General features: G+C 41.3%; 1 protein-coding gene across 2 annotated transcripts in view; it reads left to right on the forward strand.

Moving 5' to 3' along the window:
- The first annotated feature begins 1,110 nt into the window (after positions 1 to 1,110).
- Positions 1,111 to 18,434, forward strand: part of pax5 (paired box 5) — a 54,502-nt gene continuing 37,178 nt past the window's right edge. For both annotated transcript variants that reach the window (XM_026302511.1, XM_026302513.1), the window contains exons 1-2: positions 1,111 to 1,261; positions 15,986 to 16,151. In XM_026302511.1, coding sequence (XP_026158296.1) covers positions 1,216 to 1,261; positions 15,986 to 16,151 — 212 coding nt within the window. In that variant the 5' untranslated portion in view covers positions 1,111 to 1,215. The remainder of the gene's footprint in view (positions 1,262 to 15,985; positions 16,152 to 18,434) is intronic.

Consider the following 18,434-nt stretch of genomic DNA (forward strand, 5'->3'; position numbering starts at 1 on the left):
TTCGGGTCTAATAAAATGGAAGATCCGAAGGGAGCACACATGTTCAGGAAATCTTGAATGTCATTGTTCCGCCAGAGAATAAAGTTCTCGATGAGAACTAAACAAAGCGGTATCAGTTTGAGTGGAAATTTTCAGTTGGCAAATTAATATTTAAATGAAATGTTATGCGTTCACAGGTGTGTGTCTGCGAACAATCAGAGCTGAGGACCGGAACTATCCGTTTTGTAGCAAACACTCTGCACACAGCGCCTGCTGCACTCTCCAACTACAGAGCGATGACGGTGAAGTTGTAGCCCGGCGTGCGCACCTGCTCCACAGTCCGTGCGTATTGCGTAAAGAGCACCGCGCGTAACAGGTGCACACTGGAAGAAGAGATGGAAGTTTGGAGAAACTTTAAAAATAAAGTTATTTTTTAAGTTTCTGAAAGGACACTGAACATTAGTTGACTCAAGAATCAACGTTCTCTGATTTATAAGTTAAATAAAACCAAAAAAAAAAAAAAACATGTACTGGCGTTACGCACGTAATTTAATGTTACCTACCAACCTGCACAGCGATCTACGGGGTGTGCCCCAGAGGAAATGAATCTAGCATAAAAGAGAGGGGGAGAGGGAGAAAGAGAGAAGGAGAGTGGGGCGGGAAAGTTTAGTAAAGTGGAACTTGGTAACAGATGCGAGTGAGGGGGGCGCGGCCCTGCTGGGAAGGGTGGAGGTTTTACGTTGTGTGTATGTACGCGTGGGGGCGCGCGGGGAGGGTACGTGCGCGAGAGCGTGTGCGCGTATCACATTTGTGTGTGCAGCTCGTGCAGGAAAAGAACAGGACATGAGCGCACATTGAGAGAGCGGCTCTTTTGCTCGGCGTGATCATTTCACGCTTCCCCCCGAAGCCTTTTTTCCACCTAAAGCGTTTAGTTGCAGCTGACTGAACACTTGCAGGGAGCGCAATAGGGAGGAGCGGAAGGGTCGAATTATTTCAACCTACAACTTGCCCCAAAAGTACTGCAGGACCAAAGAAAAAAAAAAAGAGGGAGAGAGGAAAACAGTGCCAAAGAGTAAGGGAGAGGGAGGGAGAGAGAGAGGGAGGGAGGGAGAGAGAGAGAGAGAGGGAGAAGGAGAGGGAGAGGGGGAGAGAGAGGGAGAGGGGGACACTGGAAAAAGTTTTTGTTATTTTTCTTTTTTCTCCCTCCATCGCCTCCCCCTGTTCTAACCGGGTAACATGGACCAGGGGCCCAAAAGTCCTGCACTGCGGCTGGGAAGAGCAGGTAGGTTCACTCACTTGAGCTTCATGTGACTTTTATTAACTGTTCATTTATTCTTTTATCAGGACGAAACGTTTCGGTGGCGTTTAATGTGTTAATATGTTTTGGAAGTTATTTGTGGAAGTTTCTTTTTTTAAAAAAACTTTTATATAGTTTTCTGAGTTATCGAAGCATCACAAATCTGAACTATCTGAACTAGAACCTTTATTTTTTCAGTAGCTGCTCATAGTCAAAATGTTTTATCTCAAGTCTGTGACATTTTTGGAGTCAGGGTGATCAGTGTTTGCTGATTTTTCTCACACTTTAAAAATGTGTGACTGAAGAGTTATTCGGTTTGGCATTTCTATTTGGCTATGATGCCATTAATGCCTTTGTATTGTCACTTTTTAAATTAGTAGGCCTAATTTTGCGGCACTGCATGCTCATAAAGAAACTTGCTGGTTTGGTTTGGTTTGATAGCACGTTGTACGTGCAGGTAAGATCCACGTGCTTCATAATCTGGGAGGGGTACCCTGATACTTCGATTGGTGGATTTGTGAAAGATTATAGTGAAGTGTGTGTGTGTATATATGCGTGTGTGTATGTTTGTGTGGTACGGGCCAACTTGGACTTAGAAATCTGTTGATATATGGCAAAAGAAGTTCAGTGAAATCAACATCTGAGCAACATTTTGGAATTACCCTTATGTGAAATGATCAGGAAGCTTTTAGTTTTGTTGTCTGGTGACCAGATGTTGAAGCTTCTCACCGGTTCAGCCCAAAACAAACTCTTAAATTCAGGGTTTCTGCGCTTGGATCTTTCCAGTGTGTCTCCTTCGCTCTGATGCAACAGGTTAATCTCTTACAGGCCTATTCATAAAACAGCGGGGTCTGGTACAGCGCTGGATCAGGCCATCGACCTTGTTATGGCACCCAATGGATATTACATCATTTCATATTGCTGCCCGCTGGGTCTGCATTGATAAAACGTCGTTTGTCATTAAGAAACTGTGGGCAGGTGATCAGCCTCTCTGAAAGGGCACTGTGCAAGCCTCTTCTTGCATAAAAGAGAGGGGGAGAATAGCAAAAATCTGCTTTAGTGGCCCGCCTGGTTGCCTGTTACTAATAACGCGTTAATTCTAGGTAGTTGTTTAAGACAGACATGAAACAACATTTTATTGGGATGCAAACTGCACTTGGTGGCGTTCTTCATATTCAATTTCACAATACTGTGGCGAGTAAGTGCGTTCGATTGTGACCCATTGTCTCAAGAGTAGAAATAAATTAGCTTGTGCCCGGTCTTCTATGGAAATGTGTCATCAAATAGTGCTTATGGTGTGTGAGACAAATAATGCCTCTTTGCAGTCTTTTGTGGAGTGGGCCATACCCCTGATAAATGGTGAAAGCACTAGAATGTGTAGCATTTGGATAAAGACCATTTAACCACTGTGGAAATCAGAATTTAAAGGAAGCCCCTCCTTTGTTGATGTGTAAAGTCTGCAGGGCCCAGGGCCTGTACCTACAGTCTCTCCATTTCCTCTCACTTGAAAATACGTGCTTAGGGTACAAAGGAGAATCTGTGAGAATGATCGTGGATCTAATGAGACCCCCCCCCCATCTCTTCCTGCCCTGAAGGTTGACCGTGAGTAAAAGTGCGTAGACCGGTTCCTTCCAATAAGTAGGGTCGCCATTTCAGTCACAAGTGTGGCAGTGGCTGACATTAAATTATTATTTCACTCAGAAGAAAAATTAGACTGAAGTCAGGTATCTGGGCCACTATTATACAAATCTTTGATCCTTGAACCGCGATTTTAATAAAAGCTTTCCATGCACGTGACTTCTTTCCAGCACACAAGGTGCAGACTCGAGGGTACATCCACATTTTCACCGAGAGAGACCATTTATGTTTCACTTTGTCACCTTCAGCGTAGTATGTCTGCATATACGTCCCTGCAGGCCCATGATCAAGCGCCCAAGTATTGTTCCCTTGACTATTTCGGTTTCACATAGTATTGTATTTTTTTTTTCATACAGCACATTCTCCTCGTTAAAGTAGCTGCATAAATGCTCACTAAACAGACATTACGATCTGCGCAAAGGACCGTCCAAATGAGTTTAACGCCACGTTGCGTCTCTGCACAACGGAAACCAAGAAAAGCTGCAGGGCTGGAGGATGATGGAGGCGAGCGGGAGAGGAGGGAGGGGAGGAAGAAAGAGAGAAGGATGACCTCACATGGCATAGCCTACTTTCGTTTTGACCTCAAGTGCCTCATCATAACAGCGGCCATCAAGGCCAGCGAGGCCTTGTATTCCATCTGACAGCTGACAGACTGATCTTTGACTTGCATTATCACCGAGCCAAATGATTACGAATAAGTCCGTTTGATTAGGCCTGTGCGTGGGAGAAGCAGCCAGTGTGGTTCACCTGCCCGTTTGCCTAAGCTCAAGACGGTTCACTCTCCAGTCCATATATTTTATTTATTAGTTATGACTTTTATATTTTATAAGCGAATGAAAACTTAAGACGAGATACGGGAGCTTTCTCATTATGTTTACAGTCAGCGGGCGTGTAATAAACGAGCTGGTGGAGTTAACATGCGCTATTAATTTTTCATTGCTTTTTCGTTTCGAGGCTCGGGCGCAAAAAAGCAAAACAGCCGAAGCTTTCATGGTGGATGGAGAGAAGGGAACAGGCAGAGAGGGAGTGAAAGAAGGAACACTTAAACAACAACATTGCCTCCAATTTGCCTCGAAATCATTATCACGAGTCAACCACATTCTTACTAATGCTTAAAAAAGTATAAACACCCTCGTCCTGCTCCTCTTTCCCCCGCACCCCCGCCATCCTCCCTTTTTCCAGCACTGGAGAGGTAATGAAATATGGTAATGGATTTGAACCCCCGGATTAAAGTCGTCCTACCCTGATGGAAGTTTTCTCCAAATTTCCAACCCTAAAGCAACAACAATTTGTATACATGATTGATTGTGTTTGGATTTTTTAATTGCTTATGTATTTAATTTGCAAATCGGAGAGACAAGGGCGACGGCTGCAGTTTATTTCTGTGGGGAGCGCTAGTGTCTATATCTCAATAAATAAAAACAGGCTGAGTGCACAAGGAGAACAGATACAATGAAAATGAAAAAGAAAAAACAAACTAAACTGCACAACATGATGGTTTTGATTTTAGAGTTCCTGTTTGGAGACCCCAAGAGCTAATTCAAATATTCATTTACGTAGAAAAGGAAAGAAATACAAACATCTAAAATTGTAAATTTAAAAATGTGTATATTGCAGCAAATATGTATAATTAACAAAATAATCAGATTTCCCACTTTGCAGAGTATTTTTCTGCAGCAGACATTGTCTATGTTCGCTTGCATGCTTTAGCTCTTTTCATTCAGATGGGGCCTAAAAATGCAGGATCAGGTATCTGGTGCAAAATAATCCAGGTTTCTATTTCCTAACTACATCCGGGTGTGTTTGTTTTTTGTCATTCTTTGAATAATAAAAAAAAGAAACTAAATCAATTTGGTTTTCTGTCAGAGCTGTATCACTCCTAATTCATGACTACTCGAGAATAGATGTGAAATATGAATGAGGATTAGTGTGGATGTTTCAGGGTAGACTTTACTGTCAGTGGATTAAAGAGCAGAGACGTGGAATCAATGAAGATGCATGAAACCATATTTAGTTTTAAAGATCTGGGCTAGAACAATACACTGGCTTTGTCACACCAAAATAACAGATATACAGTTCTCATATAGGTTACTGTATTAATATGTTTCCAGTGCAGGCCTGTATATCTGTGAATATATATATGCTTTAATGGGGTCAGTTTGGGCCCTCTTAATGGAGTGGTTTGAAACCCCTTCAGTTCAAGTATGTTGATAGTAAAGTTTCTGTATGTCTCAAATTTGTGCGTGTGTGAATCTGTGTGCACGTGCGTGTACGTACGGTCATATCAAGGTTGAACGCCCCCTCGTGGTTCATCCTGCAAACACCCACACCAAAGCAGCCTATAAGACAGAAACCAAACCTAATTAAAACTCAAAGCTTCCAGTTTTTTGACATGATAACAGACAGGAAATAATGAGTGAAATTAGAATAGGTGTATGGGTGTGTGTGTTTTTTTTTTATTAAGTCAACCTGGTAGTCTGACTTATGCTGCTTTGGATTTAAAACACACTGTCTGAGCGGTTCAGCATGAGCCCCCCTACACAGTGAAAGAGTAGAAGTAAAAATTATCAAACCAGGGCAGAAAGTAATAATCAACAGCAAGAAATATAGGGTACATATAAAAATCAGAAATTCAATCAACTCCTTATATAATATACTTTGACTTTATAAGGGTCAACTGTATTATCTTGAGGAGAATCAGGTCTGTAAGTCTTGTGAACATTAACTAGGGAGAATAACGCCAAGGTTGTTGTTTACTAGTGTGGCACTGTAAACACCAGTTTCTCACATTAAGAGTCTTTAAAGACACAAGAATCACATGGTTATTTCTGTCCTATAGCTGTAAAATGTGTTTGATCGAGCTGTTGTGCGCACACTTTAAACACCGAGAACGAGAAATGATTAAAGATGTAGAAACAGGAAGAAAGGAAATAACCCTTTTTAATATGGCTCATGCTTTAGGCTATTTGTGTGGTTAATATTACAGGGGCGAGGCTTAGATGCGCCTTCTCAAATCAGGTGGGAAGAACATGTATTGACTCCCCCCTCTCTCTCTCTCTCTCTCTCTCTCAGTTTAGTGCGCTCGCCACAATTGCATTTCATTAAAAACGACATCCATTTAGATCCGCAGTCAATTAGGTAATGAGTGTGAATGCATGTTTCATATGTTTCCTCTCAATTCTCCCCAAGCTAAAGATTCATAAAATTGTATTGAAGGAAAGGGGAAATTATACAGGACCAACTGTTTTCATATCACTTGACAGATTTCCATCCTCTAGGCCTACAAATAGGTTGGTTTTTGAGTGGAAGTTGAGCTTCAATGTGTTTTAACTGAAATGTTATAGGCCTATAGAATCAGTCTTTTTTTCGTTTAGGCTTTATATTTATACTGTTTTTATTATTTTTATTGACGTCATAGTACTGAGACATTTAGACTGCTGTTTGAGTTCTTGAGCGTTTCCTCATTTATAAAGCCTTGCTGCAACTAAGCCTCATTTTTAGTAATACTCAATTAATTAGTCATTTAATATTGACATGAATAAATTGGGCGCAAATGGGTATAAAGGCATTAGTTTTTTTAGTTCGTTAATTGAAATTAAACATATGATCATCCGCTCCCCGAGCCCTGAGTCGCTGCGCCGAGCATCCCCATTGGTGGACGGACAATGCATGCAGGACGTCATTGGCCCACGGGATTCGCATTAGCCAATCACCGTTTCCCCCCGCCCGAGCATAGCTGGGGTTTGATGTGACGTAGAGGCAGCGCTCACGCTGTGATTGGCTGGACCTGCTGTGAGTGACGGGCAGCTGGCCGGCGCGTGTGGGTTAGGGTTCCAGGGGGTTGGAAGCGCGGGCGCTGTCCGCACGAGAGCAGGTCCTGAAACGCGGCGTGCGCCACCGTGGACGCTGGGCGCAGACGGCTTTTTCTGCTCTGTAGTTACAGAAGCCCGCTTATGTACAAACTTACATCACAGCACTGGCGTTTTCCGGCGTGAGCGCAGAGAAAAGTGCAGTTTGAAATTGGACAGCTCTGTTTTCTTTTTCCATCGCGAAGAAATTGTGTCCAAACTCGCACATAAACCGGGAGTCCTAGAGCTACGTCTGTGCGGCGGCTGCTGGTCAACATAGAGGGACACAGCCAGTTGACAGACCAAAAGCCGCTTTTCGTTCATACTAACAGGGTAACAACTCTGCAGTCCGCATCAATCGCTTTTACTCAAACCAGAGTGTTGTTTTTCCTTTTTCTGCATTTGGTTTGTTTCCCCTTTTTTGGCACGGTGGATATGAGACTTCAAGATGTGAGCGCTCATCCGCACTCACTGGCTTTTCTGATGGGAGATTACCAAGTGTTCATTTGAAACCAAGTGCCGAGGACGATGCGCACAAAATAACCAGGAAGAGAAAATAAATAAAAACAACCAAGCGTGGATCTGTAACGAATATTTTTGTTGTTTAAACTGGGTTATTTTTTTTTTCTTCCTATTTTTGTATTCTAAAAATATTTCTAACAGACTGAGGGCAGAAACTTCACCCCCACCCATCGGTGCAGGCGCAGTTCAGGGGTCACGGCCAGCGGACCGAGAAGGAAAGGGAGGGAGCTTACACTTTGTTTGCTCTCCATATGTTTGTGCGAAAGTTTGACATTTTTCCATGCTTGGACTGGTGCAACTCGGCGTCGACGAGCAGCTGATGGAATGAGCGCTATTGCGGTCGTTTCCCTCCTCTGGTTTTGGAGACGCCAGAAGAGAGTCGCTGTGGTGTCCCGTCCCCATGAGGAGGGAGCCCGTCTCTGATCCATATTTTTGACGCCATTTCTTTCTACTCGTCCACCTGCGACTCCCCCATTTTCTATATTTTAGTATCTCTTCATTAGTTTGATACAAAGTGCAACCCGTTGCGCGGCGTCTATCAATTAAAGTTTTGTTTTTTTTATTAATTAAGCAAAAAAAAAGAAGAAGTTTCCCTCTTTGAAGGGCACTGGTACCCTTGTCCGTGGAGGTCACGGTCTGTACTAGTGGTCGACTGAAACGGCGCGTCCGGTGGCATTTTTAAGATCCCTCATAGCGTACCGGGGCCCTTGAGCCCCACCTTACCGATGGAGATTCACTGTAAGCACGACCCATTTGCGGCAATGCACAGTAAGTTTATACGTTTATAATTTCCTCCATCTGCATGTTTCCATCTGCCCTAAACTGAACCATCCCCCAGACCACCAACTCTGTGTGCATATGAAGAGAACAACAGCAGCAACATTCCCAGCTGCACAATAAACCATAAAAACAGCCCTGACTGGACTCTCACAGTCCACTTTTATTTTGATGACGCCTCAGCAAAAGTCAACATTAGCGTTGAAATAATAAGAGCCCTCGCAAAACATTCTTGCAAATGTTTTAACGTTTTGATATCGGATCGATTAATTCAAGATGTTTTTATTTTCAAGTCTGCATACTACATCTACATAGAGGTCGTAAATACTACTTTTCAATTTTGTTTTTAGACGTGAATAATCCCTTTCTCTTTTTCTTTATTATTTTTTTATAAAAAATGAAGAAAAAAAACATTTCCTATGACGTGTTGCAGTATTTTAAATTTGGATCCATGCACATCTTTAGGCCTAAAACCTTATTTAGTTATATCTAATCTTGAGTGCGCATTTGCTCTTCAGCCTACCAGTAGTTTTTTAAATGTTCTTTTATGTCTCTTGCAGTGTATAAATGTACACATCGAAAAGGGTTAACTTGACATAATTACTGAGGGGATGTGAAGCTGAAGTGATTTTTCTGAGCTATGAAATATACTTGTAATGCAGGCTACATGTTTGCTGGGAGTCTCCTTAGAAGGGAAGAGGAGGTGCAGGGGTCAGAGAGAGAGAGAGAGAGAGAGAGAGAGAGTGAGAGAGTGTGTGTGTGAGAGAGAGAGAGAGATCGGGGCAACAAAGCATGACTAAAAGCTGAACTTGATCCGCAAACAGTAACACAGTTTCTCCACGTAACCTGGTCGTAGGAACACCCACGGCACTTTACGCACACAGGTGCAAACGCGGTTCTGCTCAGGTCTTATAATAATAACAAGGTGAGACCCTGTTGATCCCCCACGGGGAAAGCCTCCTTTCAGGTCAGAGCACACGCAGGTTCAGCGTCGCAGCGTGCGTGCGGCAGGCTCAGGGTCTCGCTCAAGGAGAGTTCAGCGGAGCAGGTGCTTGGGGACGTAGCTGTGGGGAAGCACTTAGGAATGGGGGACACAACTTGGTCACTCAGTCGTGACATGGCGGGCTCTGCTTTGTTTTCACATTCCCTGGAGCTACCTCCTTTCTTAAGGGTTTAGCTTTAAACAAGAGACACATGTATGTGTTAACACTAATAATAAAATAAAAAGCATCTGATTATTCATTGTTAATAAAAAACTGAGCTTTAGAGCAAAATCACAAAAGGTCCAATATCGATTATATGTCCAACAAACATTTAACAGAAGAAATTATCTATTTTTTTTTTAGTTTTAATCAACTCTAAAAACTGTCTTGGCTTCAAATGAGACTAAAAAGGAAATAATTCAATTATTGACTTTAGATGTACTTTCAACATGTTAACGGTTAATAAATGTATATCCACATTTCTAGTGTGTATTTTATAGATTATAATATAAAAGGTGATTTCAGTACAAACCCATATTCACAACCTTCAAGTCAATATTTCGCCTCTTCCATAAAAAGACGACTAACGCGTCCTACAGGTATTTCAGGGCGTAACAGATTATGCTTTTTATATTTCTTTTTTTTATTGAAGTGTAGTAATGGAGAGAACCCTTGTTCTGTGACTGACAGAAGTTCCCACGGTGCGTTATCCTGCAGGACTTTAAAAAAAAAAGCTGCGCGCACAGACACACACACACACACACACATACACACACACAAACACACACGTCCCAAAGCTAGAACGAATCATGTTTCCTCTTCCCTACCGTTTCACCAAAGCCAGTGATCCGCGGTGCTGACGGTAACAGCGCAGCTAAAGTTATATACGTCAAAGCCTGGAGACGCTTTAAAACGATTACACCTAAGAAATGTCAAAGGTAGGACGCTAGAGAGAGAGAGAGAGAGAGAGAGAGAGAGAGAGAGAGAGAGAGAGAGAGGGAGAGAGAGAGAGAGAGAAAGAGATTGGTTAGGATGAAACGACTGTGACGCGTGGAAATGTGGGGTGTGCGCCTCTGTGCGTGCGTAATATTTCCCAACGTGAGGAAACCTTGTATGTCTAGTAATGAGATTTAATAGTCTTCAAAGTTTTATTCTGATTTCTTCATTTTTTTGTGTTTTACGTTATACAAAATAGAGAATATTAAATGTCTCACAGCCAATAAACTACCTGTAAGCTCCTCAACTATTTCCAAGGATTTTATTAATTTTTGTGTTGTTTTTTTTTCCACAGACTTCTTTTTTTTTTTTAGCTGAGCACCCTCTTCGTTATACGCATCGTGGCCATAGCCTAACAGTCTCCTCTGTTGACAATAAAAGAAAAACTATTATATTTTCTTTGGTTCACATCGCTGGTGAAACGCAGTGACCACTTGGTTATAACTTGACTAACTCTAGAGCGCTTTTTTTTGTATTAAGACCAACAATATATAGCAGGGATGTTTTAAAAATCTATACCAGGTGATTGTGATGATAATGAGCTGAATTTCATAATCACGTATTGTAATGGTAATAGTGGTATGCTGAATATTAAGTAGGCGAGGCTCTGGCCGACCTTGGTGATCGACTGATGAGTTAGCCTAAAGAAAAGAGGAAAAAAAAAAAATGTGACAGGCAAAATTTAAATAAACTGTGGAAAAAAACAACATGAAAAATACACGGATCCTATTCTAATCAAACTCTGTCCTGACTTTTGTCCCCTGAAAATACCCAATATGTAATAATTAGGCTGTAGGTAGAAGCAAGCGCCATTTATTACAGTCTTATGCTGTAATATAAGAACATTTCTTCAAAACGAAGTCATGCATTTTCTCAGGGAAATGACTTTTAGAAACGTTACTACTGATAAACACAATCGTTTATTAGTTAACAAGGTTCCCTGAGTCGCACCTCGCCTACAAAGCAATAATTATTCACCTTTCATAGGAAGAAAGCAAAATAACACTATACGTCCAAAACGCCTGCGCGGCACATCTCACTGATCTATTCAGTGTGTTTGCTGAAGGAAATTTGCTTCATCTGTATTCTCATGGGCAACTTTCCAAACAACTTTTCAGGCAAAAGTAATTTCAAGTTCCCCTTCTTCTTTCTTTTTTTTTAAACAGAGAAAGGAAAGAGAGAGAGAGAGAGAGAGAGAGAGAGAGAGAGAGGAAGGACCGGTGGCGTTTTGTTGCGATTTCTCTTTTGCTTTATTTTTGAGTCGTCAGGCCGTGAAGAGGCAGATGAGAGATGAGAGAAAGAGAAGGGAGTGGTGTTGGTGGACAGAGAGGAAGAGAGCGGGAGAAAGAAACAGAAGAATGTAGAGAGACAGAGGATCTAATGGAGCTTATTTTCTGGATGGGGGAGCTCGAAAATATTCTGCTTTATCTCTCTCTATTTTTTTTCCCCCTTCACGGAAACAGTGAATCAATCAAACATTTAAGGCAGTCCCGGACTCTTAAGTCAGCTCCTATAAATGACAAATAAATAAAATACAACAGAGATGCATAATGACCCCTGGTCCCCTGGCTGTCTCTGTCCCTCATTGTGGTTGTCTAAGATGAAAATGAAGCTGCTGCCTCTGCCAACACTGTTCCTCTCTTGAGACTGTAGGTTCAGGGTTTATAGAAACACCCTTAAAAGCCAAGACCCCTAATTTGGCAAAATCTTTGTACCTAATTTGTAACAAAACCTCCCAAGCTGGCCACTGTTGATTGAACTTCTGGGAGCAAGTGGTTAATTTGTTTGATCGGTGTGATGAATTGCTGGACCATCACCATCGTCTCATCACTTAACCTCACACAGCCCTGAATTCTTTTAGAAAGTGACATAGATTTCCCAAAAAATATATACATATATAAATTTTAGGTATAAATCTATAAAGAAAGTAAAATTCAGCCTAAACCTTAAGACAGTTTCTGAATATTTTTGAGCATTTCTTTTTCAGTTACAATGATTAAAAAACTACAACATCAAATTTAATCTCACTTTAGGCCGCTGCTATTCCTCTTTTACCTGCAGCTGTGTAAAAACATGGCACACAGCCTTTAATGTGAGAATGTATACCGTTTATTCAGAGAATTATGCTATAGTGCTCGATAAACAAATGCCTTTATATAAAATGTTTTTTTACGTTCATCCCTATCAGTATTTATAGGCTCGGGAAATAAATTTCAAACACATAATCCCAACAGCCAACCCCAAGAATGGTGAGAGCCTGAACGTCTAATACCAACAGTAAATACACAGATAAGTGAATAAATAGTTATCTGGAGGTTTTTGTAGGTCACAAGTCATTCCTCTCCATCTCTTTACAAAGCAAGGCGTATTTCATGCCCTGGCCTAGATAGGAAGGGTGAAAGGAACCATTTCATTTACTCTTATCTGAGAAAATGGGAGAGGTTGAGAGAGACAGAGGGGGTGAGAGAGTCTTCTCTGCAGATACCTGTGGTGAGGAGGACGTAACGCAGTAGGTTTCTATAAACGACCCTGCAAAACTGTGCTTTCATACGCCGAACCAGGCAGGAGAGGTTTCAGGAAATAATAATATAGACAGGAAGAAAGAATAATGCCCGTTTAACAGCCATGCAAAGCATTCACAGAGAGGGAAAGAATGTCTTATGAACTTGATTCATTTGTCTATTTAGGTCAGCAGACTCTTTCTTGCTTTGAGAAATATCTCAAAGTGTGTGTGTGTGTGTTTTCTCTATCTGCATTGAACAGTCACTGTAAGCTGATTGCTGCTTTTGTTTTTTTTAAGTTAAGGTAAAAAGATGCACACGTTACAAAAATAGCTGAGGTCAATCCCAACATTTCCAGTTCATGTACAGGTGGGGACATTTGTTGCCATAAAGTACAATAAGAAGAGTGGGGTCCAGCACTGTGAACAGGTTTCCAATATCCCCAGGTCTCTCTCTTTTTTTTTTTTTTTTCAAACAGCAAACAAGGGACAAAAAAGCTTCTTTCTGCATATGTGCGCCTGCAGAGCAGCATCACAATGATAAAGAAAATGACATGTAACAGATTTAGAGGTGAGAGTTCAGGTGCCTTGGACTCTGCAGTCCAGCTCTTGAAGAGCTGTGGCTGCTTCTCTCATTGATACCACAAAATCCAAATCATCAGTAAGTCCGTTTGCTGACTCTCTTCACTGAGTGACAGCTGTGCGTGTTGCTGTAGTTGCACTGCTGCCCTATAGATAGACTAAAGGAATAGTTACACATACTGTGAGACTTAAAAAACTGTATTATCATTGTGAAATGTTTCGCCTGCTGTTCGGTGCTACCACACTCACTACACATTAACTATTATTTCCCATGCATCAAGCTCCACAATGCTAGATACTAGACCCAGTAGTGCTCCGCATGTTGTTGCAACTGTGCTTGATATGTAAAAATCATTGAACTGCTTTAAAATCTAAAATGCTAAAACTTTGAGTGAAATGTTCCTTTAGTAATACAGCTCTACTAGTATATGTGATTGCTTTGGCAACAGCTGATATGATAATATTGTCTTTAAATGTTCATGCTGGTGGTTACATTTCATGCCACTTAGTCTTTAAGTCTCAGCTGAGCCCAATTCACAGGGGCAGTGCATAAATGGTTATGACTGTCTATATATTGCTGTCTTTTGTAAAGAGTGATTGCTTTTTCAAATTGTGCTGTCTGTGGCAGACATCTGCATAATGAGGCTTCTTCCATCTTAAAAAATAAAGCACTAAGGAAGAGAATAACTTTGTTTGATTTCATAGAATGAGGCTCTCTAGACTTCACATTTCTGTTTTCATCCTCCGTGTGTCAACCTATTTATATTTGGGCCTGGAGGAGAGTGTGTGTATGTGTGTGTGTGTGTGTGTGTGTGTATTTCTTTATTTTAGGCTGATGGTAAACAGTGGAGGACAGGGGGACAGGTTCAGGGGACAGAATTGTGTTTAAGGGGGTATCCCTGCTGGGGTAATGTGTTTAAAATCTATTACCCCCACAGCTAGGATTAGTGTGGGCGAGTGTGTGTATGTGTGTGTGTTTCCCCTAAAGACGTAATCACTATGGTAATACAAAAGCCCGTGGATTATGTGGTGGAGAAATTCTGGTTGATTTATACTCTGCCTTTGGTGAGATATATACATATAGTGTATACACATACGATTGAGTAGGAGAAGAGAGAGTGTTGCCCAAATAGTCTTTTTCTTTTTCTCACTGTTTCTCTTTCTCTTTCTCTCTCTCTCCCTGTCTCTCACATACACTTCTTGTACGGGGTGACAATAGGGGTTGGCACTGTCACCTCAAAGCAAGAAGTGATCAGGTGTTTGTAAAAGTGAACATGTGGTTGTCAGTCTAAGTGCTTCCATAGTTTTTGCCTGAGCTGCCTGGAATATTTCCCCTAATCAGCGAATGTTGAGCTAATCCCCAGGACCAAATTACTGGTATAGAATCAAAACTAGATAGATCCAGTCTACTGTATATCCCTGTAGCCTAAAAAAAGGGGCTGGTTGTCACTGCTTCTTTGCTGTTTGTGTTTCCATCTGGCCATCAAAATCCAAGTTTGTTAGATTAATTAACAAGCAGCTTTCTAAAGTACAAGACCTCTAAATAAAAGCAGTGTAACAACCCCAGAGGCAAACTGCTACACTCCAATACTGTCTCCTGGAAATTACATTTCTATAATAGTTTCAGCTTGACTGTTGTATTTTTTTCTACTTGGTTGTGCCATTCTTTCATTTATTTCCTCTCTTACTTTCATCCCTCCATCCCTCAGGGGGAATATTAGCAGTATCTTTCAATAAGGGGCCAGGGCCAGGCCTTGGTCAATAATTAATTGAAATCCCTTCATTTACTTGGGATCTTAGCAGACTCTGCCCTGGATAAAAATGGGCAAAGTTTGTACTTTCGAATAGTCTAACTGGTACTGTGATGCTGAGCAGGATAAATCAGTGGCAGCAGAATCAGATCTAGCGGAGGTCGTAAATTGACTCCAGCCAGAAGCCATGAATTGATTGACCCTACTACAGAAAGTGTTGTTCTACTGAAGTTATTTCTTAGCCAAACCTAATTCAAACTTAAATTTAGCTTAAATAATAACTGTAAATTAAAAGAAACACCAATGGCTAAATAAAATACATTAGTTGTACCTCCTCTTAAAAACTGGATTTGAATAAAATACTTTTTGCTCACATTTGGGCAGTAACTCAAAATAGAGAGAGATGCAGCTGACATAAACCAATATTTATGAACAGCTCTAAATACATAAAAATTATTGGCACAAAACTAGATTTTTGTTAAAGCCTAAGGAGGTGCATTTAAGAAAGCTGGATACAGATGCTCGGTGCCAGATTGGAGTGTAGCTCCTGGAAAACAGGACACCCTGATATGAGGTTTATATACAATGCATTGACTGGTTGAAGAAAGTTAGTAAGGCTAGAAAATGACAATGTAAGAGTGCAGTTACACTTTGTCATATCTCTCTGAAAACCTCTAACTCCACCGCTTTAAAGAAGGTTGAATCATATTGAAAAAGAGGTTATCTGATGCTGACAGAAGAGTCATGATGATCATACTGGAAATGCAGGACTCGCCCCATGCACAAGATTTCTGTCATTCCCATACCCATCCAGTTTTCTGTCATGTGTATCCAAAAATCTAACAGGAAACTTCTTATCACTGACTTAGTTTGATCACTTGCCATTTTTTATTGTCAGATATAAAGTTAAAGCCACAATCATTTAGTTTTAGTCAAAACATTCATCTGTCATCACTGCCCTACCAACTTTAATTTGGATTTCTTTGTCTCATTTCGGGCTCTTTAATTTTCTCATTGGCTTGAACTATGCAGCCATAAAATTTTGTCTCTCACTCATCCTCAACCTTCTTTTGATTCATTTCAAACTGTGTCTCTTTCTCTCTCTCCTCTAGGACATGGCGGCGTGAACCAGCTTGGAGGTGTGTTTGTAAACGGCAGGCCCCTCCCAGATGTAGTGCGCCAGCGAATAGTAGAACTCGCACATCAAGGGGTTCGCCCCTGCGACATCTCACGCCAGCTACGAGTCAGCCATGGATGTGTCAGCAAGATACTGGGCAGGTAAAGGGCACATGAGCACCTACGATCACATGGTGACAGCCATGTGAATATTTGCAATTGGAGTCTTTTTACACACTGAGCGTGAGATGACGTGACTGTGGCCAAGTTGTATAAAAATACTGGTATCCTGGTTTGTAAAATGAAAATTTTGTGTTTTGCTGTATGAAATAGGATCAGCTTAAAACATCTGCACCGAACATCACCAACTTCACACATCTGGTTCATTTTTGGGTCATTCTGGTTATCAGACTGAGGAAGCTCTGAGGTCACGCTGACTCATTTGCTGTTAATTCTGTCATTTCCTCAATATGCACAATCTGCATTTTCAGGAGTTTGCCTTCATTTTACTTTGCCCCTTATATATCTAGCTTTTTTTTTCTCTAACTGGTTCGTTTTTTTTTTTTTTTTGCCTTTTCACCTTCTTCTCCTCTTTTCTGTCTGTGCCCTGTATTTCTCGCCTGACTCCTCTCCATATTTCTGTCTGTACTCACCCCCCTTTCCTCTCTCTCTCTGTCTGTCTGTCTGTCTCCCCCTCTGCCTTTTCAAAGCTAAATTCAAGAGTAAATCCTTGCTCGTTCCGTCCCCCGCAGAAGAAAGAGGGACAAAAGGGAAAAGATTCATCACTTTTTGGAATTAGCATCAAAATGAAAGTGGCACCATATTTCTGCACCCAAAAAAAAAAAAAAAAAAGACAGGGAGAGATGGAGAATGGGAGAAAGACAAGAACACAATCAAAAGGGAAAAGGCGTGTTAAAGAAGAAGAGAGCAGGAAAAAGAAAAAACGAATGAGAGACAGAGAGACCATTTGTGGGGACGGAGGGGAAGGATTAGCTACAGCGACCCTCAGCTATATCAAAAAATGTGTTGCTCATTGTTCTCCCTTGCCTCTCTCTCTCTCTCTCCCTCTCACTTTCTGTCTTTCTCTATCTCTCTCTCTCTCCCCCTTGTCCTGGCCGTTCAACTCACTGAAGCGTTACCGTGAGGGGGGGGAGAGGGGATCGAGGGATGGGAGGAGGGAGAGAGGGTTGTTTTATCCTCTCCTCTCTGTCTCTCTGGTGCCAGCAGAACAAAAACACCAACTCTACCAGCCTGTCTGTGTGTGTGTGTGTGTGTGTGTGTTTATTGTGGATATCAATAACCACACTCGTTTATTCACCAATGATTCAGCTGTGAATAATTTAAATAGTTTTCCATTTGAAAATAGATTGTTTTTCCTTTAGCTGTGTTTATACTCCAGCTGTGAGTAGTCAAAATGGGCAATACACCCACCAATGTGCAACACACGCACACACAAAACGAAAGACAAGGAAACGCACATTTATAGGAACACACACCTTCACGGAAGGGATTACTCTACCGTACAGCAGAGGGAGAGAGAGAGAGAGAGAGAGAGCGAGAGAGACAGAGAGAGAGCAGGTTTAAGACTGACTGACAGCTTGCATCCACACACAGCATCCCCCTTTTCTGCAAGCTCTGTAGCACATTTGCTGTCCTCCCACCCCCTGCCCCCATGCCCCTTCTGCATGCAAATACATTCATGAAATAGCCATGGTGGACACGAAATGCCTGAATCTGTGAGTATGTGTATATTTGCATTAGTGTGTGTGTGTGCATCAGTGCCACCCTCATCTTATCTCTGTGTCACACTGTGAAACTGCTGAAGAAAAACAGCAGCCGTTCACAGGTTGAAACACAGACATTAGAAACATTCTTGTCTTATACTGACACCCGGTCATTTAGCTGACAGCTACCTAGTAGTGACTAACTAGTAGTTTATTTAATCATTGATATCAGAGACCTCTTTTGTGAGAGAGACCTGACCAAAAAGGTCCAGACCAGGCATACAAACACAGAACACTAAAAACATGACAAAAAGAAGAGACCCAAATACAAAGTCCATTACTATAGAATTCACAGTGCTCTCAAGTTTCTAAAGTAACTAGAGTAGAAAACATGAAAAAAACCTTTATACAGTTCTCCGATGTACATACAGTAGCTACGGTTGTTGTAATTACTTCTCTCTGCTGTGAAGTGATTCCTTGCGAATGTAAAAATTAGAATCCACAGTGAAATTCCCCAGAAAAATGCATTTTGATGTTCAGGGAATTGTTACCTTTTTTTTAGTGTGAAATAGCCCTTTAGTTTTCCCTGGTCTTGCTTTTGGTGAAAGACAGAGAAAGAGATTTTCATACTAAAAAGACTGTGACATTGGAAAATATATACATTTGTCTGATTCAGACTCATGAATGCATTTTTGGAGGGAACACCAACTGTGCATTTTGC

Source organism: Mastacembelus armatus, chromosome 1, assembly GCF_900324485.2.
Source record: "Mastacembelus armatus chromosome 1, fMasArm1.2, whole genome shotgun sequence".
Lineage (NCBI taxonomy): Eukaryota > Metazoa > Chordata > Actinopteri > Synbranchiformes > Mastacembelidae > Mastacembelus > Mastacembelus armatus.